The sequence below is a fragment of the Chroicocephalus ridibundus genome, chromosome 6 (assembly GCF_963924245.1).
Source record: "Chroicocephalus ridibundus chromosome 6, bChrRid1.1, whole genome shotgun sequence".
Classification (NCBI taxonomy): domain Eukaryota; kingdom Metazoa; phylum Chordata; class Aves; order Charadriiformes; family Laridae; genus Chroicocephalus; species Chroicocephalus ridibundus.
The window spans coordinates 11895875-11922944 of NC_086289.1; the positions used below are offsets into that span (position 1 = coordinate 11895875).

Here is a 27070-nt window from a genome sequence, read left to right on the forward strand (position 1 = left end):
TACTTAAAAAAAAGAAAGTTATCTGAATTCAGTTAGCTATTCAGATCATCTCTATCCAGTTTTAACTAAGGAGATGAGCTCTATGAGAAGCTTGGAAAAAAAAAAAAGCCGGGGGTGGGGAGTAGTGTAGAATTACTGCACGAATTTGAAGAGGCAATTTGCCTGGTTCTGTTTGCTTGGTCGTACCACGGTACCTTGGTTATACCGCGGCCTGAATACAGAATGAGAAGCTGGATGCTGCTTTGCAACAGCTGTTCCAGTCCCACTAATATCTTCTCAGATTTTCCTCTTTGTGTTGAGAGATTCAGAGACCAAAAAGCACAATGGATAGCTCAACTTTACCATCAGGTATTTAGCTACCATCTCATGATCACTTTATTTTTCCTAACTAATGCTTCGGCATTTTAAAGTGCTTTTCAGATAAACAGGTTACTTTAATTGCTACAGAAATCAGCTCAAGTTCACAATAACAACACCTCTTCCGGACTTATTTAGAATTCCTGCAAAATACTAAACTCCTCATATATGTATGTGTATGTGCATGTGTGTGAGCAAAATCAGTAGCCTAAATACCAAAGGCTGTAAGAAGGGGTTAGCTGAGAGACAAGAAATGGATGAATCTCATGGCCTTGTTTTGCAGAGTCCCGAGGATTGAGTTCTACTTCAGTAACACCCACCTCGCTCCGAGTCTGAGCGATCCGAGGAAATGGTAGATCCAATGCTGTCCATTCGTATTCGCTCTATCTCCTGAGGACCCTGTAGTTGTTCCAGTCTTCTCTTTAGGAATCTGTGTTCTCGTTCCAGGTTCTCAAGCTGGTGTTGGCTTCTCCTGTCAGCCTCTTCAAGTTTCTGGGATGATCAAATATGACTCAATAATTAGCTTAATCCTTTTCTCCTTCCCTCCCACCTCCACTGCCCAGCCACCTGCTTTGCTTAGACATTCCCAGGTCCCAGAAGGATTTAAGCTGCAAAAGAGCCCTGAACCAAGCTGCCCTGCAGTCTCCAAGAACAATGCCATCTCCTCACATCTTTTTTCCACCTCTCAAGTGCTGACAAATCATACACATTAGTATAAAAAGTCTCTGAGGACAGGGCCTCTCCAGGGGAAACGATTTGCCTTGTAGCAGTTTGTGGGTCATTCCGCATGGGTTCAGCCACTTGCATTACCAAATCCGTCCACGAAGGGGCCTCAATTCCCTTAACCAAACCAATTCCGGGTTTGTTATGATCCACTGTAACATAAAAACGTGCCCTGGGAGTTCTGCGTTCCTTGCTGCATGGTTTAGTAGGATTTCTCAGAAACAGTTTTGTATTCAGTAAGCGATTTACATAACCTACTACAGATTTCTTTGATCACAGCTGGGAAATCTACCAGGGCACTGTTCTTTGTTTCCCAGGACAAGCACATTGCATAAGGAGGAGTCATTTCAGGCTAACTCTGTCCCTTCGGCAGTGCTTTTTCTCCTTCATCACCCATCCTCCCGCCCGCTACCCTGACCTGCGACAAAGCATTTCAGCCTCTTCCAGATACTAACAATGCTGCATTTTCTTTTCATGCTTCGCTTTGCCAAAAGTAAAGCTAAAAGAGCACTGGGCTAGCTGGCAGGTTCACACACGAAACCCCAGCAAGCCAACCCTGTCTCACACTCTTGTGGTTTGTGCTAATGCTTCGGCAGTGGAAACTCGCTAGCACATCAGAAAAAAAAGCTGCGTTTCCCATCAAAATGCAGTCATTCAACAGTAGGTATGTTTTTCTTTAAAGAGATGCAGCTGTCAAGGAACGATCACAATATAGAACAAGACCCCTGCTCTCCAAATCAATCATTTCTGTAGTTAACGGAGTTCATTATGGACTCTTCTAACAATGTGGCTTGTAGCAATGATAAATGATTAACCAAGGGAGCAAGGCTTGCTTGTTGGGTTTATTTTTGTTGGTTTGGTTTGTTTTTTTTTTTTTTTTTTTTTTTTTTTTTAAAAAGGTGTACGTCTCCTTCAACAGAGTTACCTCTAGGCAGCAAGAGTGAGCGATGGAATTGCACTTCTCAACAGCCCAGGCTGAAAGCAGCTAGGAAAAGCAGCTCTTACCTTGATATGTGCTTTGGCTTTGTTGAGCAGCCCAAGCGTTGTGTGCCTGGTGCAGTCTGGTCCTAGCGGTATCAGAACTTTTAAGCGTTCTAGACACAGGCGGAGGTGAGCTCGGCTGCAAGGGGAAAAAAGAGGAGGATCAGAGCTATGCTTTCAGAAAGGGAATATCACTTCCTTCTCTGCTTCCCTCCTACGAGGCAGTTTTCACGTTTCCCTCTTTCCACACATCACAAGATTCCCCACGGGTACCAGGACAGACTGCCACGAAACTATTTACACTGCAAACATCAGCTGCTCACCAATACTTGCATTATTGCTAACCTCTGACAGACACTGTTTATCTTCTTGCTGTCTGAAGTAATAATCTGACTCATCTGGATGAACTTTGTGCAGGGGCAAGGCACACAGGCAAATGGCACAAGTATCTCATGGGTTTCCTTTCTCACCTATTTGCTGTCTGTTTTGCTGAGAAGACCTTTTGTGAAAGCAGTTTCAAATGACCGCTACCCCCTGCACACTTGTGCGTGGCTGGCTTGGGGACACTTGCTATGAACCGATCTAAGCACCGTCTTTTTGCACAAAATTAAGAAGATTAATGAGAAAAATGGCCAGCCTGAAACACCCAAACAATCCCCGCTGGCAGTTAAAGGAGCTAGAGGGATGGGGTAGTTCCCAAGCACTGCATTCCTACTCCTTCCTGGGCCCAGGTCTGAAATGCTGCTGGGGGTGCAAGGTCTGTGGGAACGAGAGTACCAAAGACCTTCCCCCCGGGCAGTCTTCTGACCTTGGCTCACGTCTACAAAGACAGGCTCAAGCACAACACTGTTGATGATGATATAAGCCATTTTCTGCAGAATATGGAAACATGTTCTGGGGAAAATGGTTCAGGCAGCAGTGGCAGAGCACATCATCCTCGGGCTGCACAGGAAAACTGTTCCTGCTGTCTCTTCTGTATCACGTATGCAGGAATGAACAGAAGATTTATGGAAAACTATCAAGTGCGGGTTGTCTTTTTCCCCTCCCTCTCTCTTTCCCAGACATTAATGATTTATGTCCAAACTTGTCATCCCAATCAATAACACAATGACATCAGCTCCACCATTCACATGCAAGAAACACCGGTGCAAAACAGTCCTGAAAGCCTATCCCTGCCCCTGCTCACGCACAAAGAAACTGAATCTTAGCCTGATCCATCTCAATGCAGGGGAAGAAAAAAAGAAAAAAGAGCACGGACAGTTCATTTCCATTTGTTTTTCAAATTCACTATTGCATCCAGTTTGAAAGGGGTGAGGGAGAGGAGTCTGTAATCAGGCAATTATGTCAGTGACAAGCAAGGATGATTAAGGGTGGAAGGGTCAGGGGTTTTGCTGATGAACTGTCAGCACAGGGGACTGTTCACGAGCGGTGCTGTAGCTGTGAGCTCCTCACTGTTTCTATTATAAATCACTTTACAAAGGGTCCATCATTCTGTCTCAAGAACAGCCACAGGGCTGCATATGACCAGTAAGGGCCTCGAAGAACACGTGTTTTTCATTAAATATTACAATCGGAGGGGTGGGGAAAGGGAGATCATAATCCAAAAATCAAACTGAAAAAACAGTAATCACATCAATCTCATATTTTAATTCTCAGCTTGCTCCAGGGCAAACCCCACTGACATTAAACTCATATGGCTGACATGGGGGGACTTTTACTACCTGGAAGCCCATTTTCCAACATCAACAGGAGTTGCATGCACCCACTACAGGTGTTTGCCCAATGTCTCACGATGACCTGTAGGATCAGCAATGAAAACGCACTGCTGGTTCACACTGGCACTATAGTTCATGTCATCCCATGGGAGACTGGACACTGACTTCTTGCAGCTAGAGAAAGGCTGAGGAAGAGGAGGATCTTGTGGGTTAAGACATTCTGGGTGTTGAACCCACTTTTGGTTACGCCACAGATTTCCTGAATGGCCACAACGGCAAGTCATCGAGTCAGAGCCGTCAGAGCACAGCCATCAAGCTGCAGCAGAGCAGCACGTGCCTCTTCACAGCATGAGTCCAAGCACCAGCCAATTTATGGGATCAGCCCAAGTTAAAAATGCAGTGTGAGTAGAACTAAAGATGTGTGCACAGGCCTGGGGGCTGAGGAGCAGGGCCAGTTCCACCTAACAGGGGACTTCCTACAGAGCACCTCCTACAGGTAGGGACCACAGGTACCCCTCCCTGCTGGGCAAGAGTAGCTCCCAGCCCATGGTAAAAACCGAACTATTTGTGCAACAGAAAACAAAAAGTTTCGGGAGTCAACACCTAACCAGTGTCAAACATATCACAGTCCACTCCTGAATGCAGAGAGAAATGGACAACGTATCTACAGCCTGAGCTTTGGGCTGAGTCTCAGCACTGGAGGTTTTACCAGGAACCGGGGAAGGCGCTGCACCAGGAAAGGCAATTCGTGGAACCAGCCATCAGCTTCGGGCAGGAGGGAGCACTGGCTGGGTTGCTGAGACAGCGGTGAAAAGGATGGCACTGATCTGCCACGTCAAAAGCAAGGTTACGTGCAGACTCAATGAGATCAACCGTGTTAAGCACCTGAAAGCTATGTGCAAAGATCCAGCCAGAGGACACTGAAACACTCCCTGTTGTGGCCCAGGACCACAGTGGATCAAAGAAGGTTACTGCGCTCTGCAGGCCCTGACAAGGGCAGGGAAAGGACAAAGCAGTCAGAGGGTTTGTCCTCATAAGGACACTGGAGAAGCTGGCAGAATTACCTCCCCAGCATGCGTGGCCCCAAAGGGGACATTCCCCCAGTTCTGTATCCCCACATTGGCTCTCAAAGCCCAGAAGACTGGCCCAGGCTCAGGCAGGTGGTTTTCAGAGAAGCCACTGCTGCCAGAGGCTCTGCTGGCCGGTCACCAAAGGCTGTGACCTGCAGCAGGGGTGATGGCCTCTGCTGGCACACCAAGCATCAGGAGGGGACACCTGCCTGTGACAGAGGGTGTGAGTGCGAGCTGATAAGCTGATGATGGCACGTAGCACAGCTCGGGCAAGGAGCACACTACAGGGGCAGGTGGTGTGGCTGAGCCAAGGCAGGTTTGGAAGATGTTTGACCAAAGCAATCATTTCTGGACTGCTGCTGGATTTTCCCCTTATTTTGCACCCAGAGCTGAGCCACACTGAGTTTTGACGCCACTGCAAACGTAAGTGCACTTGTATCTCCAACCACAGCCTAACCGAGGGAAATGCACAGGGCTTTCCATCAGCACACAGCAGTGGGCCAGTCTCAGTTCGCAGGCTAGCAGCAGCTAGATCAGGGACAGTCCCAGCAGTCACCTCCTGCTGCTGGGGACGACGCTGGTGGAGCCGCTTGGGAGGTCCCTGGGCCAGTGTAGCTGGGAAAGCAAAGAGCCACCAAGCCCACAAACCGTCTTGGCACATGAGCTTGTTGCTTTCCTTCAGAGAGATCAAATCAAACAGCTTCCCCAGTTCTCTCCCCTCTGCAGTGTTCAATACCTTGCCTTTTTATTTTTAAAGTCTAACCCAGTCATAGTCCCTGACCTCTCTCAACTTCCAACAGCCCAAGTGGACCGTGATGGGCTTGTAAGGCCCAGAGCAGACAGGCAGGTCTGATGCACTGATGGGTGGCTTCAGTAAAACCCAGAAATAAAACTCCAGAGCTCAAAAGCATCACAGCAAACTTAGCTAAAAGACCATTTCACAGAGAAAGCAATCACAAACCTATTAATCTTTCTTATCAAGTCCTGGAGCTGTACCTGGACAGCTGTAATCCCACAGGTCAGGCCATGACATGAATGTCTTTTCCCTTTGTTTACCTGGACTCTGTTGCAACGTGGCTTTGACAACGCTGTAGGCTCTTGTATTCAAAGAAAATACCAGCATTGTGCAGGCTCCAGACAGAGCCAGACGGCTTTCCATGTAAACCACTGGATTATGCCAATATTTGACGCATCTGCCAATATCTGGAAAAACAAGTCTAAATGCCCATATTGTTATATAACAGAGAAACAACTCGGGCTTGGTGCGAAGGGGCTGCTGCCTCTTGCTGCCTTGATCCCAGGGAAGACAGAGGATGACAGAAAGAGAACTCCAGTTTCTGCTGAGGCCAAAGCCTTTGCACATTAGCTGCAGGGAAGTCGGGAGAAGCTGGAGCCCTTTCTCCTGCTTAAGTGGCCTTGGAAAAAAATCAGGCTCTCACAGCAGCATCCTGAGCACATGGTAGGCGCTGGAGGTGCTGAAGAAGGAATCCATGGAGGATATGAAAGGAGGGGGCTCTCCTCTTTGCCAAGAGATCAGCGCGGTGTCACCCTCCTGCTCAGCCTGATGTGGGGGAAGATTCCTATTTCAGATTCCCATGTGGGGCATCAGGATGGACAGAAAAGGCACAAAGTAGCCGAGAGGCTTCAGAAAACCAAAACCTAACACATGCCTCTGTCCCAAAGAGCTGAGGACAACCTTTTACCTTTTTCCACCTGGCAATTCTGGCTGGCACAGTGTCCCTCTGCAGTGCCAGGAGGAGTCTAGAAGTAAGTTTCTCTGGGATTTGGAGGGCAAGCAGAGCAAGGATGCCCTCTCTTCTCTGCCAGGAGCTGCTGTGGGAAAAGGTATGTCGGCCCCTAAACAGGAGACCGAAGCAGAAGAGGGATGAACAAGCCCAGCAGCCCCGCAGCCCTCCTCCAGCTGATCCGCAACAAGCTATAGGTGGCTGCATGTGGAAGAATAGGGTGCTGGTCCCTGAAATGGCAGCCCCACTGGGCACGTGCTGTTCTCCCCCCTTTCACTTTGTGCCTGTGTGACAGTTTCTGACTGCATTTGGATTATCTACTTCAATCCCCCCAGCTCCCCTCCAAGCCCAAGCCCCCAGGCCCTCTGTCCCCAGCCTCTGTCGGAGAGGAGCCTGGCCCTTGCTCCCTGCAGTCCCTCCTTGCGCACGGCTCTGCCTGGCTGCAGAGGGCTGTAATTTCACAGCCTCCTCCTCTCCTCTCATCTCCTCTCTGGCTCCCAATGACATCATCTGTTCTGATTATATAAAGCATGAGGAGGAAGCCTTTATTTATGCGTGCTTTTTGCTCACAGCTTCAGCTGTCTCACTCTACAACACGCACCCAAATCCCACTGCAGGAACCAGGATCCCTTTCGCCTGGATCAAAACTGCAGTGCAGTAAAAGGTGCAGGTGCAAAAAAAAAATTTCTCATTTCCCTTCCCTCACTCCTCTGAGGACGTTTTTGAGGGGTTTGGGTAGGAATCAGCCTACCCCACCACTCTGTACTGCAGCAAGCTGGCCACAAAGCCACCAGCCTTTTCCCTGCCTGTGAGGTCCCCAGAGAGCTGAGGGACCTGTTGTGGCAGCTCCAAGCCCTGTGTCTGTGGGTCACAAAGGGGCTACCTACGTACCTTCAAGGCCCGAGGAGACCCCTGCATGGGCCAGTCCAGGGCTGGGAGGCCATTGTTGGAGCAATTGCTGCAGGCACAACTGCCAGGGAGCCATCCCTGCATGTAAACATCCCTGGAGAGACTACAGCTGCTTTGCTAGGACAAGTTTTGGGTTTGTGGATTTTTTTTTTTTGCAGCTTCCACCATGGGCAGTAGTGATGGAAACTGAGACAAGAAACTTTCTCTGCTGAGGAGCCAGTCAAACACACGTGCATGCTCCGCTCTGAAGTGGTAGGTTTACTGGATTCAGCACTATCTTCTAGTTGGACACTGCTGATAGACTTTGCTGAATCAAGGCCTGAACATCTGCAAAACACACACACACACAAATATATATAGTCTTCCCATCTTTAAAAGATCAAGCCTCCCTCCCAGCAGGAAATGACCAACGCGCCTCCAGCAGCATTTCAAAATGCTGAATTCTGATTCTTGTATGTTGAAAGAAGGGAGCATCTGAGGGAAAAGAAAAGCATTTCCCAGATATTTTTCTACTATGCCTGCAGGTCTATAGGGCTTGAATTCAACAGTGGATTGTTAAGCATGTGCTTAACATTAGGAATATGCTCAAGTCCCATTGAGGCTAAATCAGACACTTTGTCTCCAAGAGATGTTAAAAAAACAGAACCAAACAAGAACCACTGAAAGAACCAGAAGAAGGAAGATCCTAACATGGAAAAGGACATTATCATCCTTCCCCTCTGCCCTTCTCTTCCCTCTACACCTTTTCAAAGTCAAGTCTAATTTAACCCTGAAATTAGAAACTTTGTTTGGATTTCAGAGCTAATAGATTGCTTAAAAAATTCAGGAGGGATCACTGGTTAAAGAAACCAATTCCTAGAGAAACGCCAAGTGACCCCACATCAATAATTCATTGGATGAGAATGATTTTGAGATAAAAGTAATGAGAAACACATGCAAAAACCACAGGGCAGGGAAAATAGGGAAAAATATGGTTTCCTTCTAAAAGCAATTCACAGGTCAGAGGCGTGCTTATCTCTAACAGCCATCATATGACGGTGTTTTTTCCTTACTCTGGTCTCTAACCCCCAGTCCATCCCTCTCTGCAACAATATATACTCCCTGCTTTACTGAATGCTTGACTTCAGCAGAGGAAGAGGAGGTTTTGTCAAGCACCTGGATGGGGAACGGCGGTTCAGGCGGGCACAGGGGGCCAAGCCCGTGCTTCCTCTGCTGCAGAGCATTATGCAATTGCTCCGAACCCTCCAGCCACGCGCAGGAACGCTGCGGTGGCACCCAGCCAGCCTGCCATAAACACGCTCACACCCGCTCACCCCAATTCCACAGGAGACCAGAAATGAGACATGTGTTTTAGAAGGAAATCTGGCTCAGAAATACACAGTTAAAAAGTTAACAATCTCCACCTGAGCTGTGAAATCATTCAAAGCAAGCCTTGGCTTTCCAATTTTAAATCAGGTCTCTTCTCATCATTATTTATTTTCCTGCATTTGCTCCCAGTTGAAGGAGATACTTGCTCATTTGCCTCTTTTGTTTCCAGTCAATTTCTAACAATGGCTCCCTGGCATGTAGGAGTATTTGTACTGCGAATGCTAATAAAGTGTACCACGAAAAAGTAATTGGAAAAAAAGCCTCTAGATCTTCAAGTTTTTTTAAGCTTTTCTATCATTTAAGAGAAACAAAGAAATGAAAATTTAGGACAGAGAATAAAAAGACTTGACAACATATTATAAATAGGAATTAAAAGGAACAAAAAAGTTCTATGGGCAACATTTTCAGCCTGATCTTAACTATACCAGATCTGTCTGCAAAAGTTAAAAGATGAACATGTACCCAACTGCATTCTCAAATCAAGGGCAGATGAAAAACAAACCACAAATGAAGAAACCCATGATTAAACAATTGTAAGAACAATAATAGTAATAAAAACAAAAAACCAAGGCAATGCAGCTTTTCAAAGTCATACAAATCAATGCACCTCTGACTGGTGACAAGCTGCATAACAGGAAGATAACTGGTGGTACACTGCTCAAGAAAGCAGCATCCTGATTCAAGCCCATAAGCAGAAACAAAATACAAACAGCAATGTATCGACGCACTCTGCAACAGCAGCATTTTGTCCAAAGGCCACCTCAGTCACAAAACCAAGATAAGGTGCATCAGGGAAAGGAAGCTTCTTACCAAAGAACTGAAATACTTGGAAAAAAACCTAGCCGGTTTTGTAGCATGTAAACCCTTCCCCGCATCTGGAACAGAACCTACAAAACTTAAGGTAAGCATAAAGCAAGGATTTTAACTTAAAATACACATTGTAAGCCTCTAAAGAGGCTGTTCTACAAACCCTGCCCTGACTATCCCCCTAAGCCCCGCATGGCGTTGCGCCTCAGAGCTAGCATATGGCCAAGTGCACACAGAAATTACTACTTCTCAACTCTTCTAGATAGGAAGACTCATCACTGATTTCAACTTTAGAAGAATTTCAGGCTCTTGGCAAACAGAGGCTGTAAGACCAACAAACCTTGTGCCAAGCGGTCTGTTGCCACCACTGTTCCGTTCCTGCATGGGTCTTTCTAGCCTCCTACTGCAGTCTGGAGGGAGACGTGCTCTCCTCACCTCTCTCCACGTCACACAACGACCTTGACAGGTCTCACCCCTTCCTGAGGTCCTTCTAGGTATAAAACTGAATACTATTGAGAGGGTTCTACTCTTTTGAAGGCAAATCAATTCCTTCAAGGCTTTCCAAAATCAAGAAGTGGGAAGAGAGGGACAGAGGGAGGGGAAATCAGTCAGTCTGCAACCCCTTGGTGAAATATGGGAGATCTTTATAAAAAAATTAAAAATCTGGCTTTCCTGCAGGACATGTGCCTCCTGGGATGCAATATGAAGGGATGATAGACACTTTCAGCTATACCTCCCAAAGGCTGATCAGTCTGTCCACACTGTGCAGACATTAAGCGTAAATCATGTTATTCAGTGGGTATAGGGATCGGCCTAAAACACCTCAAGTTTTGCGGACACATGAGAGAGCTTCCACTTCCAGGATTCAAGGCCACAGCACTGCAGACACAGCTGTGAAAATTACACTTTTGAAAGTCTCAGGGTCCTACTCTCATCTCAGAGGGTACTTCAGGGAGCAGGACTGCTCTCATCTCACACCGAGTCTCTGTCATCTACCTTTTCCCTGTGTCATCTGGCCAGCACTGCAAAGGCTGGACTGTTTGCTCCACTCTGCTATCGCTAGCCATCACCCTTCAGCCTGCCCAGGTTTTTGTTTCTGTCCTCTTCTCCAACAATCTACTGGATTGGAAACTCTTTGGAACAAGAATACAGTTGCCAAATGCACGGACGTCTAAACATCATCTTGGGACTGCACTTCGAAATCCTAAATCAAGCAGATCCCAAACAATAAGACTAAAGCAACATTATGATTCTGAAGCTGAAGTGATATATCTGGGGCTATTTTTATTCACACAATAACTTCTGGGCCTTTGGGTCCTATTTGTTGCATGTCTTGAAGTTTTTCGCTTTGAACTAGAGGGCTAGAATATAGAAGCTTCATTTAAATGAATAAAATAATAATAATAAAAAAAAGAGACCATCTGTAATGCCACAACTTCCAAAACAGGGATGCTTAAAGGAATGGCAAAAAAAATTGAATACGGATGCTCACAGTAATAAAAATGATACCATTTTGGAAGGTGCCACCTCCAGAATGAATTCACAGCTGTTCAGTAACATGACTGCTTATCCTTTCCTAACTCCTTTGATCTTCAGAGGCACCAATGAGACACACTACTTCAACTCAGCAGAAAAAGATCAAATATAACAGCCTGTGCTTCACAATGAAAAGGTGATGAGAGCAGCATAGGTGGCCATCTGCCCAGCAGAGGAATGGAGTCAGTCAATGCCTGGCATTTTCTCTCACCCCTTCATTTTCATCCAGATCTAGCACCAAGTTCTCAGTGCCCATTCATCAGTTTTTCTTTGCTCCTCTCAGCTCCTCTGTGGCTTTCTGCCTTTCTTTGAAAACAATCTGGACAGTTGTTAAGAGATGTCAAATAGCAACAGATGCTCTGGAGTGGAGTCTATTATTATTTATCAAAGTTAATCCTCCCTAAAATTATATATTGAGGATCTACTATTATTGATCTTAGCCATTAGCCATAAAGTATTTTAATCCCTGGTGACTACAATTAACTGAACTTTACTGCAGCACAATATACGATGTTACCAGCTAAACCCCTTTTAGGCTAAGCTGCACTTACAACAGTACGCTAAACCCTATAGCGATCACAGGCCATAAATGCTCTACAAGACATTCTCCTTGTGACCTAAAACCACAGCCTAGTTCCTGCCGGTGTGGTCACATCTAGGTACCTTTTGCCCAAGATATTCAGCACCAACTTTTCAATCATGCTCACTGCTGACCACGCAGGTATTGCAGTTTTGCTACCCTGACAGCAAGATATGGTTACCATCCTGCATTTGGCTATCAGGGAACATGCAAAGCAAGCTGTAAACACCAACGTGCAACCCAGGCCGGTTAATTATAAAGCCCCGACTAGCCCAGACTAATAAAAACTCCATCTTTGTTAAAAGGTGGTTAAAAATAGACCTGCTCTTTAAATAGCCAACGGTGTCCTGTGCCCTCATTCTCACTAATACCACTGTAATTATCTTTCTAGGGATACGCAGTGTGCTTACAGCCGCAAAGTCTGGCAACGCTGCTCCAACCAGCGCAGTGTCCTCCTCCATGCCACCAACGCGCCTGCAAAGCAGCTGTGCCATTCATCAGAAACCCGCCTCACTGAAGAGGAGGCAGTAACCTGCTTTGCTGCGACCTACGGATTTTCAGCTTTACTGCTAGAATTAGGTCACTAGCAAAGATAGCCAAGATTTTCCAAATTCGCCAGCTATTCTTGATTATTCTGTTCAGAGGTTTCCTGGCTAAGCACCATGCCTTTGAAAAGAAATGCGGAGGTATTTCAGGCTCCTGCAAGGTTCCTGCTTCTTGGTGTCCGAGTGCAGAAACGTTCTCACTCCATAATCCTTGACTGCCTCTAAAGCTGCCAGGCAACAGGAAGAGCTCTCCAGATCGCATCTACTACCACCAAGTCCTTGCAGCCTTTCAAGGAGAAATCAAAGATGGTGCACACCAGAAAACAGATAAATTGGGAGGGATCTGCAGAGACCCTTGAAGGTCACCTGTCTGTACTAAGACAGCAAGAACCTGAGATATTAGGCAGCTTCCCACCAGGCAGCTGTAGAGAGCCCCTGGACTGCTCTCCTGGCTATACTGGAAAAGCTACTCAGGGTCCACAGGGTGTCATAGCAGTAAAGGCATAGGCAGCACCTCAAATCAGAGCCTCTGTTTCTTTGTAATACTACTGAAAGAGACCTTGGACTTTGGTGCCTACTAAATACAGTCAGGTTTTAAACTAGTAACCCCACTAACCAGCTGAAAGAAGCAAGCAGTTGCTTTGTAAGACAGATATTGGTCCATCAGTGAAAGGATGCTACCAACATGTTATTTTGGAAAACGTATTTCCTGTTTTCAAAATAATGAGTGGGGAATGTGCCGATACCAAGAATATATTCTGATCTGGTACTAGAAGATATTTTTGTCATTAACATAATTTTTTTAAATTACACAGATAAGATATTGATACTAAAAGATATTTTTACTGTTCATTAAGATAGGACAGAGTTTTTCCACCTCACACATTTCTTTTCTGAAGCTATATTCCAGTTTCCTCACCTCATGGAAGAAAACCATAATTCCTAATGAAAAGATATTCTAAGAATGTGACCATTTGGAGTACTTGTTTACACAAAATCTTTTATGCCAGAAGGAAAGCATGTGCTCTTCATCTAATCCCTCTTCACACTGTCAGAAATATTTAAGGAGTCATCAAGTATCTACTGTATCTTTCAGGTATAGAGGGCATGCATCTGGAACAGAGGAAGCAGTGCATGTAATTTCACCTTGTAAAATTATTTAAAATTTAACCTCAGACATCCCAGGAAAAAAGAATTACCAGCCAAGGTCACTATCGGATGTATGTTTGGAAAAAAGCACTAGGAGGGAGAACTTAAGAGATCCTAGCACTATTTTTCCTATTGTATATGGATTTTTGCACACAAAGAACAGTAATAGTGTATTTCAAAAGTCTAGGACTTAACTAAGCTAAGTGACAAACAGTTTTAATGGAAGTTAAGTATGTATGTTACTCAGCAGGGGAACCTGAACAGAGAAGCACATCCCCCAGGACCATGACAGCAGATGCGTCACATCCTGATCTTGTACATACAGAGGTACCAGGAAAGAACAGTTTTTGAAAGGAGGTACCAGAGAGTGTGAAAACACACCTTGCTTCTGCTTAACTGGTGTGATGTGCTAATAGAAACCCATTGTCAATATAGTTCTTCCAAAGGGGAGTACAGTTTATCACCTAGAAAATTAGAACAATGTAAACTTCAGGGGGGAAAAAAAAAAACAAACCCCCTTGTCTTGCCCTTTTCCTATAACTACCCTTGACACCTTCCTTGCATTTTCTTTCTCTCCTCTGGGCATGTGTGAAGGCCAAGAGATGGAAGAATGCGCAAACCTCAAAACAGGGAAAAAGCACAAAGCTGGCTACTTGGAAACCTTTTCCTTGGGCAGGAAGCACAACAAAACATATCCGTAAGACATGAAAATTGCTTGACTTTTTTCAGCTCAACTACAAAACTCCCAGTGCTTCCAAAAAGGCTCAAAAAGTCATTATATTAAGCACAGGACATTCTACCTAGTGAACTCTATCAGCTGGGGAAGGTCATTATGACCCCTGCCAGGGTCAGCAATGCCACGAAGGGATACAATTCTAATTCCTCCAAACCAAGAACAGCTGTAGTTGAGTAAACTAACATTTGTGGGAGGATTAGCTACCTTACACTCACTCGCTCTGTATTCTCTCAGCAGGAAAAGGGTTAGGATCCCACCTGGGAACAAACCAAACACTGAAAGGTTCATGGCTTGTTTTGGAAAGAAAAATAATTTAAAAAAAAAAAAAAAGAAAAAAGAAAAAGAGAGAGGAGCTGGAACACCTAGTCTTCTAGTTTGGTGGAAACTGGTTTCCATTTGCTCAACTATCAGAACAATACTGAAAAACCACATGAGGTTACAGAAATGCCTGCAGTGGCACTGCATTATAATCACCATCACACCCCTCCCTCCCCATTATTCTGTAGTGCTTGTGTCCCTCAGAGGGCCTCATGAATTTAGGCAAGATAAATTACTGCTTCATGGTCAGATATTTTCTACACAGCATCCCATCCTGGGATTGCTCCTTGTTGGTTTCAAAAACCACTGGTGTTAAAAATAATAATAATTAAAAACTAAGAAAAACAACAAAAGAGATATTTCACTGCAAACCATTCACCTGGGGAGAGGCAGCGGTGGGCTTCCTCATCAGGAGAGCCAAATGGCAGACCAGAAGCACAGATTTCTTGACTGCCCTAGTACTGTGCTAGCCAGGAGCTTGCAGAGTTCACATGCACCTTCAGGAAGGGCAAAGCGGCAACCAAAGGAGCTGACATTTCAACTCTCTCCACAAGCAGGAAAGGGTTATGCAGCAGGCAAAGACCTTTAAGTGAGAGTCAGGAGACCCGTCTGCAGACAGCTGGCATGACCTCAGGTAAATCCCTTGAGGAACTGAAGCGCGCACTGCTCATCCACAAAATGGAGCTAATCCTAATTCCTTCACAGAGTACTGCACAGCTAAATCCACTCTTGGTTTCCAGGTGCTCATGCAGCTCAGCAATGAAACCGGCATGTGAAGTGCCTAGAGAGCAGGACACTTTGGGAAGCTAATTCATTCAGCTTTCTCTGCTAGTTACCAATGGCCAGAGTACAAGACGGACACATTTCTCAAAATGGATCAATAACCCCCCACTGCTCCCCCCCATATATGCAGCAAAAACTATCTGATGTCTCCTCTCACCTCTGTCCCAAGAAATTCCTAAGAAATTCCTAAGATGGAATTTCAGCAAAGTTCAAAAGACTTTAGTCAGAATCAGGACAAGATGAAGGCAGTATCGTTGACTTTGCAATCAAGCAGTCATAAAACTTTTTATTTCTCTAAAACATTTAGTTTCTGATGTCCTACTGTTAATCTAACACATCCAAAAGATTATGACCCCACAAAAAACCCCAAAACAGAGTAGCTCAGACATCACATGATTTAAAAAAACAAACATAAGCACCTACCTAGGATTCTTCCTCTCCTTTCTGTTTCTTAAATACATAGGTTACACCAATTTATACACTGGTAGAAAACACTTAACTGCAGGTGCTGGGATTTGAGAGTCACAGAATATGACCAGAATTGCAGTGGAGATTACAAGAACTGACAAGATTAATCATCTCTTTCACTTTAAATAACAGAAGAGTTTTAACAGATGCTCTTTTAAAAAGGAAAAAAAAAAAAAAAAAAAAAGGCAAAAAAGCAAGCCTTTAAGAAACTCGTGCAATTTGCTTTCTCTGGATGGCTGAGAGGAAGTGCAAGGCAGCAGTGTCTGCACCGACCTGAGAAGCAGCTTGGAGGGCATATGGGAGTCCCCTACTTCTGTACAACAGCCTTCCACTCCAACCTCTGCCAGCCATTTACAATGTGTCCAACCCAGGGTACAACCCCTTTCCCACTCTGCTCCTTCCCAACCACGTGGATTTTTCTCTGAGATCACTAAGGAAAAAAAACACAACTGAAAGAAACTCCAAGAGACACTCATGACTCCAGAGGGCCACTGCATGCTTTCCTGAAGTATATGACACCACAGAGAAGACTTCCCCTCTCCTCCTCCTTTGAAATCCCTTCACTGAAACACATCTCCATATGTGCTTTCTCCAGTGAACACCAAGCCTGCAAGCTGCTTTTCCAAGCCAAGAAAAGTTTAAAAGAGGTCACACCACAGAGAACAGGCTCTGCGCATTTCCTAAGAGGGTCATATTACGTAGAATATCCACCGGAGACAAAGTGTTCCCATCCGGTTTCCCACTTCTTTTGGCATCAAAGTTGCTTTTCTGGGTAGATGAAATGGCAAACGCATGTATTGGGAAAAGGGAAGATTAGTATTGAATATTTTTTTCCCCCCTATTCCCTTATCTCAACCAGAATTCCTCGGCATACTTCTACGGTCTAACAGATTGATTCTTGCTATGACAGCTGATTACTATTATTCAGTGTTTGGGACTCTCTACACAAACAAGAAACATTCAACTTTGGATGGCTTTTTTGCTTCCCTAGAACAATGCTGAAATAATTTTCTTATTAGTTAGACGTTAGGAAAAACTTTCTAGTGGTAACAAGAGTCAATGAGGGCAATAGGCTGCACTGCCTCCCTGGGCAATCCTGCTGTCAAAGGTTTTTAAGGCCATGGTGGATCAGCACCTGTCAGGAAAGGTTTAGATAGAGTTTATCCTGCCTTGGGGTGAAGGGACAGACCAAATGGGCCCCCTCTCAGCCCCATCTTTGACAGCTTCACAGAACACCACTTAAGTCTAAAGAGTGCAGTTTTTTGCCCTCCTTTAGGCACAGGGGCCGAGCCAGCCGCAGGAACAGTGTGCTGAGTCTCTGGAAAACGAAGGGGAATTTTGACTCTCTGAGTTATGACCCTGGTGACAGAGCAAAAGATTTGCTCCAGAGAGGCAGCTGGAAAAGAGCAGTAATGCCACATGTGGGAGCAGGTAGGCAAAGTAAAAGGGAGGATCCAGCGGCACCTGCAAGGCATAGTTTCCATTACCAGAATGTGACAATCCCCTGCCCAGCAGGTTGGCGAGGAAAGGACGGGAACAAACCTAACAACAGGAGGGACTGCAGGGAAGAGGAACCTAAACCCCAAGCCGCTGAAACCAGTTACACCTCAGTCATCCCAGCAAGCTTCTCTGTATGCAGTTACGCAGCTGCAAACACGGAAAAGAGCAGCCAGCTCTGAGGAGCGCCAGGATCCAGTCTATGAGAAACACTGGAAACAAACACAGATCAAAGGGAAACACCAAGCTGTATACACAGCTGGGGCTGTCTTCCCCTGTTAAAAAGAGACAGGCACGTAGGTTTTTAACTGCAAGCTCTTTGTGTGTGCTTGCACGTAACTGTGTGCATCTGTGCAAATGTGAGTACACACCCCACATTCGGCCTCTTGACATTTCCAAAGTGTAGCTAACGACTGGTATTTTCCGAGCTGCATGGAAGATTCCCATGCAGCTGGGCAAAATCTGACTGGGCAACTCACAACTCAACCCACCCCGTGGATCGAGGCCAAAAAGGCAGGAATGAAAGACATGGGAGATACAAAGCAACTTCTTTTTAACCTCTGATTTACACAATAAACCTGCTACGCTGCTCCTCCTTTCAGAATAACTAATTTGAAGAATTTCACTGAGTTTTCAGAAGGAGCAGAACACTTCTCACCTAAGGGCTGGACTTTGGCCATGTGGAATTACCCCAAGCATTCAACAGGTTGTGTTTTTACGTAGCATTGGAAAGTCCCTCCTGGGAGGAAAACGTGCACGACACATCATCCAGAACTTCCTGGGAGAGACCGAGCAATCCCTCCTGCACAATCCATCTCTGAGTGGAAAGAGCAGAGGAACACAGTACAGTAGGAGATGGAAATGCTGGCAGTTGCCTGTTCTCAGGTCCTGAGAACACTCTTGTCTGACCAGGCTTTTCTTAAAGGTTAGGGACAGCCACAGTGAGCTGCTCAGGGTTGATATCACCTCTGAACCCTTCTGTTCTGTTCCTTTTTTCTCCTGGGCTGCCCACAGGGAGATATACCCATACACAAATAAGCAGCAAAATCGAGTCTGGCATCAACTTCCTTTCCACATATCTCCTCTGATGGGTGTGTGGCTTTGCCAGACTTCACCCTTGTAGAAGGCTCCTTGCCCTTTCTCTACAAATACATTCACTTATTCATATGAAGAGCAGCGTTTATCAAATTCCCTCCTTTCGTTGTTGCATTATTCACTGTCCTGGACAGTAAGCCGTTTGGTACAGGAACCCTTGGCACTGCTCTCCAAATGACCAGGCACAACTACAGTGCTGCAGAAACAAGAGGGGGAGCAACAACTGCCCAAGTGAAGGTGCAAGTGTTCATTTGAGAGTCATTAAGAGCTGTGCTTCTAAATGATTCCGATGCTTTTAGGTATTCCACCCTAGCTCAGCAACCAGTCACCTCAGAGATAGCAGCCTGCACTTGACTTTATAAGCATGACTAAGTTTTGTGCAGCTGTTTACTACCTACCATGATAAAAACCACACCCTTATCATACAAACCGTTATCAGCCTGGACCATGCGTGAACCCACTAATGCGATTCACAGAGTCTATTTCTATGAAAGCAACGCTGCATTTCAAGCTCATGTCCTGTTTCCACTGGAGGTTTCAGTGCGTAGGCTTTTTTTGTGTCAATTTCTCTTATGCCTCCTTCAGCCCCTCCTGAGCAGAAGCCCTTGTATAGCGATCTTGTAACTGACTGCCTGTACAACCGCTACATCTCCTTTCCTGCCTCACCTTCTAGGAGCTGAACAAGCTCATTTGTGGAATCTCCCATTCAGGACAACCTCTTCTTCACCATGAGTCCTAAGGTACTCTACCTAAACTCCTTGGCCAAAAAAAAAAGAAAGAAAAAAAAAGGAGCAAAAAGCATCCATCCTTTGCAGCAGCTTTTCATTTTTCCCTAAATAAGTTATGTTGCTTTATGAATGCACTCTCAAAGGTAAATAATTAACAGGCAAGAAGGACAGAAAATCTTATTACACAGCTAATGGGAAGTGATGCTCAGGCAGCAGTATTATGCATAAAGGATACCTTCAAAAGACAGCCCTTAATTTTTTTAATGGAACATCGGGCAGAAGACCTGACTCATCCCATTGCCCTGGGATCCAGGGATTCCTCAGTGCTCCTCCAGACTCAGACAAATCCAAAACCTTTCTATGAGGTTCAGCCTGCATTCTGACAGACTCAAGTACCACCTTTGAATAAGGGTATACTCTAATTTTGCAAAGGCAAACACAAAGAGTGTTAGGCAGAGATTCTCTCTATTTCTACACAAATTCAAGCTCTCAAGACACACAGAAAGGGAGGCAGGTAGATGACACCATCTACAGCTATGTTCTGCCATGGCCCTGACTTATCCTTGTCCACATTACCCGATGGTTTCATGGGAGGAGAATTCCTGACCCTTGGTTGCACGCTGCCCATCTAATTGTTTTATGGTTGTCACATGCACTGTTTGGGAGGAAACCTGCCTGGTCTGTTTGCCCACAGCTATGCAAACTGCTCGGGGTGACCAGCGCCATTTGCAGCCAGGCAACAAGTGCAGCGACTGCGAGATGAAGCCCTTTGCTTTCATTTCCCAGACAAGACTATGAATGCCTGTTACACACTTGCACTACCCACCACAGCACCCAAAACTAAGGGGTTCTAAGACAATAGTGCGCCAAGCCCTGCCAGCCACCCACAGCAGCAAAGGTACCTTCACTTTGTGCCCCTCTTCACTCTTCAGATGGGAGAAGGTGTGAGGGCAGCGAGACAATGTCATGCAGCACCTCCTGGCCCTGGGCAACACTGACAGGGAAGACTCTGAGGGGGACACAAGGAATGAGGATGAAGTTTTGAAGGAAGTAGAGGTGGGACGGGTGAACTTTTGTGAAGGAGAGGAAAAGCAAGCAACTGACTGGAGATGCGGATCGATGAAGCAAAGGAGTGGGTCGATGCAAGCTTGTTCCCACACGCTCATTACTCCAGGCACTGTATCCACAAGTTTCTGCTCCTCACCTGTTAAGTAGGGGTGCCTGATTCTTCCCACCCCCCATTGGCATATGATAAGGTTACAGGTTCTCCAAGTTGTGATACTTTGGTAAAAATGGGCCACATACAGAAAGAAGAATGAGAAAGTTTCTTGCCTACACTTCCTATCCCACGCTGAGTTTCCTTTGATTATCACAAGTCTGCATGGCCTATGTTGCTATAGTACCCTCAACACACGTGCCAGATACAGATATAGATCAGCAGACACAACTCCAGCTTCTGCCCCAAGAGTACGAATTCCTGAAACTTGTAGTTAACAGGTAATCTGCCTCAAAAATGACATTCCTATTACCTCATCTTCTCTAAGGCAGAAACTCCCTGAGTGGCCTTTAGCCAGTAGTGCTTTCAGGCCCATGAGCAATGTTAATCACTTGAACAAGAAAAGTTGTTGCATCAGAATTTCTGGCTCTCAGTACTTCAAACAGCACCCCAGGAAAAAAAAAAAAAAAAAAAAAAAGAGAGAGAGAGAGACAAAAAAAAAGCGCCTGCAAAGACTCCAGAGATGCATTTGGGAGAGATATGGCAAGTTCAGAGCCCTGACACAACTGAAAACTGAGCCAGGGAAGCTGAACGCTTGACTTCCTACCTGGGGCCAGATTCTTCCCTGGTCCAAGCTCACTGATTACAAAGGGGATTTGCCCAGTCGTTATTTTTCTCAGGACAGCCATAAACACGCAGAACTGGAAAAGGTTCAGCCTGAAAGAAAACTGCGGCAACCCACCCAAGTAGAAATTTGAGGATGCAAGTTTGGGAAGAGATTCAAGAACCAAAGCTGGCGATGATGCATTCCAAATCAGATACCATCTAAATACATAGGACTGCTTTCATTACACATCCACAGCAGCTACCAGACCCCCTCCTGGCTCCCTGAAAGCAGTAAATAACCAGTAATATACTATTTGATACCTCTTCTATTCAGTACTCTGGAAACCTTAAGCACAGGATGCTGAATGCAAGAACTCAACCAGTAAGTGGGGAGACCTGAGTGCAGAGCACGTTTCTTTCTAAATGGGACTTTCCTCTAAAGTCTCCCTTCTGGGAGGTGAGATGATGAAAGGATTCTCAGCATCAGACCATCACGGTAAGGCCAAGCAGACCACGCTGACAGTTCTTTCCACACTATGAGAGGAAAACACATCACAAAGTGTCCCTAAAACACATCTTACTTAGAAGGACTTTGATAAACATCTGTTTCTGAAAACTGGCTTATAACAGTGATTTTATTGTGCAACACTGCTGAAACAAAAACACTTTGCTTTGGGACGGTTTATCCAAAATGGTAGTATTGTTCTTTTTCCTCTTCTTTTTCCAACTGCTATTGGATTCATAAGGGAGGTGTAGAGATCTGGGAGCAGAAAGAAAGGCAGGCATGCATTCATTCTTCACTGCATCACTCTGAATAAAAAAAAAATCATATTGAAACCAGAAATTCCAATATGAGCAGTACTAAAGGACTTCCAACAAAGTGAGGATCATTTTGTTTCCTTCGAATTTTGGCGTGGAGACTAACTGTCCCTTTTCAGCAGCTTTGCTCAGAGTTCAAAATGTTCTACTGCCCAGCCAATGTGAAACAAAGCCTTTGTGACTTTTGATTGTGAGTGAATCAAAATGCTGCTTCTACACAAGGAGGCCCTTCGCATGAACAAGCGTAGTCGCCAACCAAAGAGACCAATCCCAGTTTTACAGCATCTGACTGGTGAGTTCCCGGAGCAGCGCAAAGAAATAACTGCAATATAGCAAAAGGCAGACCGACACTAGACAACAATGGCAGAGCCTAAATGTATCCAGAAAGAACATCTCTCCAATAGCCTTACTCCAAAAATACAGACCTCACTCTCTCCAGGTTGAGCAAAAACAGGCACCGCAGTATAATAAGTTATCCAGATCTCCTAAACTAGAGGAACATGCTTCAGCTCTGCTGAAAATTGTTAGTTCCAGCTGAAAATGGAGGTATCTGTCATCCAAGTGACAGAGTTGAAGACAGCTGGCTACCTCCAGCTCTTGTTCCATACTGGCCACAGAGACAGGAGGGTTTAGCTACAGTCCGCACAAGGAGCAAGTTGGATCAGTGCATGCTCTGACCTTTGGATGCATCAAAGAAAGACGCATGCTCAGCTGCATTGGACATGGTTTGACTGCTGTGGGGAACATCACAGGTTCCAAGTTTTATTAATGAGGAAAACAATATGTGCTGTCAACTTTTGCTACATGAAGTTAACATGAAAACAAAGGCCGCTCCAGAGAACAAATGAAATTTACTGGATTAGTTTCTTGTTCCAGCTCTCTTGATAAATAGCACTGAACTCAACACCACATTGATTAGTTGGTTCAAGACAAACACTGATCCGATTGCCTTGGCAAGTATATATAGCACTACAAAAGCACAATCATCATGTCTATCCGAAGTAGCAAGGATACTTTCATTTCCCTTGCCTCTATCTTGCCCAGCCTAGACAGCATGTCTGCACTATTTAAACGCCCCATGTTAAATGCTTTCCCCTCCTCCTTCCCTTGCATTTTGCTGGTAGACACACTCCAGCCCCTGTTCTAGAGAAACGGAACTGAACTGTGCAATTGCTGCAGAGCCTCAGAAGGCCCCACGTTTCAGTGCAAGCTGACCCAGGTCATGGTTTTCTCCTAAACATTCAGTAGGGTTTTTCCTTCATCTCATCTACTACTTCAAGTACTTAATCTAGCATAACAGGCAGCTCTGCGTGAGAAACCATTTTTGGAGAAACACTCTGCAATAAAGTCTCTCACTTTAAAGAGAGAATGGGTGGGGAATCACAGAAGATAGATGCGGCATCCCGGTAAGAGTGAGAAAGGCTAAAAAACACAGTACTCAATCATTGCTATGTGTTTGTCTTCACTTTGTTTCTGATCATCTCTAAAGATAATCAGAGAGAAAGGATCTTACATCACTTCATTTTGTGCTTTTACACTAAACACAACTCTTTAGCAACTTGGTTTAGAAGCAGTTTTGTCTCCTTTAGACTTTGTCCTTTTTCATTTTAAATGAAGCATTTTTGCAGAGCCACAAATTCTGTGAGAACTTCATAAAATTCTAGTTTCAGTGATTCTCCCAAGGTCTCTTTCCCTCCTCAGATCTATCTTTTGTTTGAACTAAATTATTGTTACCATAAGAAAAATCTGACCTAATAACTCATTCTTTACCCAATTACTTAGGTTTGTTTTCCTTCCTTTTGCTGTATTACAATACAATCATCACCAAAAATCAATTAGACGAATCTAGAATATACAGAAAAACATATTTTTTTTTTTTTTTTAAAATCTGATCAACAGCTTTACAAACATCTTTCTTGTTCTACCAGGGGATGTAATTTTTCTGACACACGCCACCACCATGTTGGTCTACCAGAACTGCCACTTCACAGAGCAGCAGGGAAGTCGTCTCAGTGCTGTGTCCCTTCTCTTAACACCACACTGACCACATCCTTCCAAAACTGGTGTGTGTGTAAAATGTTCACAGACAACAGTTGATTCTGCTACCTATATAACACACACCATTTAAATTAAGCCTGAATTGTATTTATTATCCTTTTTTGAGAAAATATTACACCAGCAAAGTTCATCTTTCAGTCACTTATTGTGTTTTCTTTTAGAAAATGATGGGGTGTTGCTTACGAATCAGTTTTTTGGTAGGCGTGTTAAAGGACGAAAAAGTATTGTTTTAGTTACGCCTTGCAGCAGATGAGAAGCAGAATACGGTTTCTTGTTTAAATGCAAGCTATGACTCATCCTGGGCAGAGATAAACTGAAACGCATACCCATTAAATAAAAAAAACACAAACAATTTTCCAACATGAGGATTAATGACAGATAATAACTATAAATTAACTTTAATCTTTTATAAATCAAACAAAGCCCCTTATATAAATGTCACTGCAATCTCTTCAGATAAAAAAAAAAAAAAAAGAAAAACCAAAACCCAAATCAAAGCAGAAAGAGAAGTCACTTAAATATTAACTGTAATATTTGGTACCAGATCAAACGGCTCCTTAGCAGAACCATAGGATTGTTCATGAAATATTTGAAGACTAAGAAGAGGAATGGAGTTTAAAACATTGCTTTAATTTTTAAATATATTTTCAGTTACTTTTCAACATCAAAGGGGGTACAAGATTCTTACCAAGGTAAATCACACATTCAAAAAGGAGGAGGAGAGCATTTTGTTTTTCTACTGTTCTCTTGCTACTGCTTGAAAGAAACTGTGTAATTGTTGAATGGGTTAAAACAAAATTTAAGTGAACATAAGAAGGCTGCTGTTCACAGATGAGAGGGGGAAAAAAACAGAGTCAGAGACCTAATAGTGGACAATTTTGAAAATTATAGTGTGTGTCAATAATGGAGATAACAGTGAGATTCAAAAGGAATAATCTCAAATAATAGGGAAAATGAGCACCTGCCAGCCACAAAGCCATTAGCATCAGGGCTTTTATCTTTGCAACAGTTAAGTCTGTAGACACTGACAAACTTAATGACACAGCAAATAAAACACGGTGAAAATCTAACCAGGAAGCTATCCCCTTCACTCAGAAAACACTGCTGGTGTTTGAAAATAAATGCTTCCAGTATGAAACTCACTGTCCAAATCGCTGGTAACAAACACTGCAAACCCGGCAGATGTGCGTAGCCGGCCAGGCCATCGCATCTGCATTAAGGGACAGACAGTCCCAAACCAGAAGCAACGGGCTCCTGACCAAAGATCCCAGATACAGGAGTTTGCCTGTACAGACCACCCAATGCGATCAAATGTCTGCCCTTCCCAGAAGGATGAAAACCAAGGGCTTGTGAAACCATGTCTGAGAGACAGACCTGGAATACAGTGCCTCAAGACTGGGAAGCCCTGGAGGAAAGACCTTGCTGAGGAGGCTGATGGTTAGGAGTCTTCAACCTGGAGCAGGTGGGGACTAGGGAGCGTAACTGAGACGGAAGGAAAGGAAGAGAGAGATATCACACCAACTGGGAATGAGAAGACAAATTCTGTAGCAATCAAACAGCTTGTCAATGTTTGGAAAAAGGTGACATAAGGGGAAGCACAGGTGATAGTACTCCTCTCACTAGTAACATACATAAAGTGCTGGACAGTAGTCAATCCTCATGATATCCCCACTCCAGGTAGTATTACTGTCTCCAGTTAAAGACAGGGAATCAAGGCAGAAACTTCCTCAACTCATACAGATACCTGGTATCAGGCATATCCTAAACCCATCATTACTCGCCACTCCTTAGCTGGACAGTATGTAACTCTAGCTGCTGAGATCTCACCCACAGAGAGTCTGAAGCTTCACTGCCTGACCCACAAGCCTGAGGGCAGAAAAAGATGGTCACGTATCCACACAAACTTGGCCAACGTTGAGAGGAGCAGGTTGGTATAGGGAGAGATGGAGATAACTCTGCTCTAATGCTGTACTGAGGGCAAGCAGCATTTGCAGTAACAATTAGATATGCAAATAACCACACCAAAATTAGTGATGGTTTACTGTTGTCATGGAGAAAAAAGCACCCTTCAATCTGGGTCAGACCCTGACACTGCATTTTCTTTCCCTCATTGGTAAATAAAACTGTAGAGAACACTGGAAAACCCAGAAGTCAACACTTCTCAACACAGCTCAACTTGGGAGTGGAAAGGTTGAGATTTGGGGAGCAATGTAACCCAAATAAAAAACCTCCCTGCTTCACCCCATAAAGGCAGAACCGTGACAGCTCTGTAGACCCTCAAAGCTACCAGGAGGTAGAAGCACAGCCTGTAAGAAGTCACCCACCCCACGCAAAGGCCAAGCTGCTTCCCAGCACTGCTGCTAACAGGGGAGGCAGATGTGGGGGAAACCGAGGGCAACGTGATGCATGAAGTACTCAGCTCCGATTCCCTTGAAGCTGACATGGGAAGACCTTGTCTGAATGGAAATACACACTTGGCTCAAAGCCTCTGTGTATCTTTGGCCATCCTTATAGTCCCCCCATCCCTTGTTAAATGATGGCTGCTAAGAGGGAAGAGGAGGCAATCAACCTATTTAGACTCAGCTTTCCCACCCTGGGGGTTTGTTCATAGAAGCAGCTGGCCAGAGTGCTGCCTTTGTTCCAGCAGCCACAAAAAACACAGACACCCCCACCCCTGGCCCCAGCCCTCCTAAAATCCCACAGAAGAGCCAAGATAAGTTTATAAAGAGAACCCTGACACAACCTTAACTATAGCATCCTGAATGGAAGGCGATAATCTGATCTGTGTGTGAACCAGCTCCCCTTGTCTCACTGGTATTTATGTTACTTTAACTCCTGTTACAAAAGGGTTGAGTCATATAGCAGAGCTAGCCAAGTAACAAAACTTGCAAGGCTTGCTAAAATTTCAGATTCAAGGATAAACAGGTGCAATCCTAAAACAGGTTAGAAGAGAGAGTCTCCACAGGAACATGGGTAGCCAGATCTCGGAGCCTCTTGACAATGGTATTTTCTTCTGCGCGGCAGAGATTATCACAGCCCAGCAGAGGAGTGGGAGGGAGAGGGTGTAGAGCACAGGGCTCTGCCCTTCGGTTCATGGTAACACGTATTACCCAGGGCCCAAGAAACCTGATCCCGTAGCAACCTCATGTATGGAAAGTGCCCCAATCAGATTTCACTGTGTCAGGAGAAGAACAGTATTTACTCTGCATACAGATTAGTCACAAAACTGGGTCACTTCTTGCTTTTCAGAGAGAAAAAAAA

General features: G+C 44.8%; 1 protein-coding gene across 5 annotated transcripts in view; it reads right to left on the bottom strand.

Moving 5' to 3' along the window:
• MXI1 (MAX interactor 1, dimerization protein) overlaps nt 1-27070 on the bottom strand; it is a 62928-nt gene that overhangs the window by 8070 nt on the left and 27788 nt on the right. For all 5 annotated transcript variants that reach the window (XR_010071479.1, XR_010071478.1, XR_010071477.1 and 2 more), the window contains exons 4-5: nt 2086-2200; nt 678-849 (exon numbers count right to left, since the gene is read on the bottom strand). Coding sequence is in view for 2 of the 5 variants with exons in the window: in XM_063337642.1 (XP_063193712.1) it covers nt 678-849; nt 2086-2200 (287 nt within the window). In the remaining 3 variants the exon portion in view is untranslated. The remainder of the gene's footprint in view (nt 1-677; nt 850-2085; nt 2201-27070) is intronic.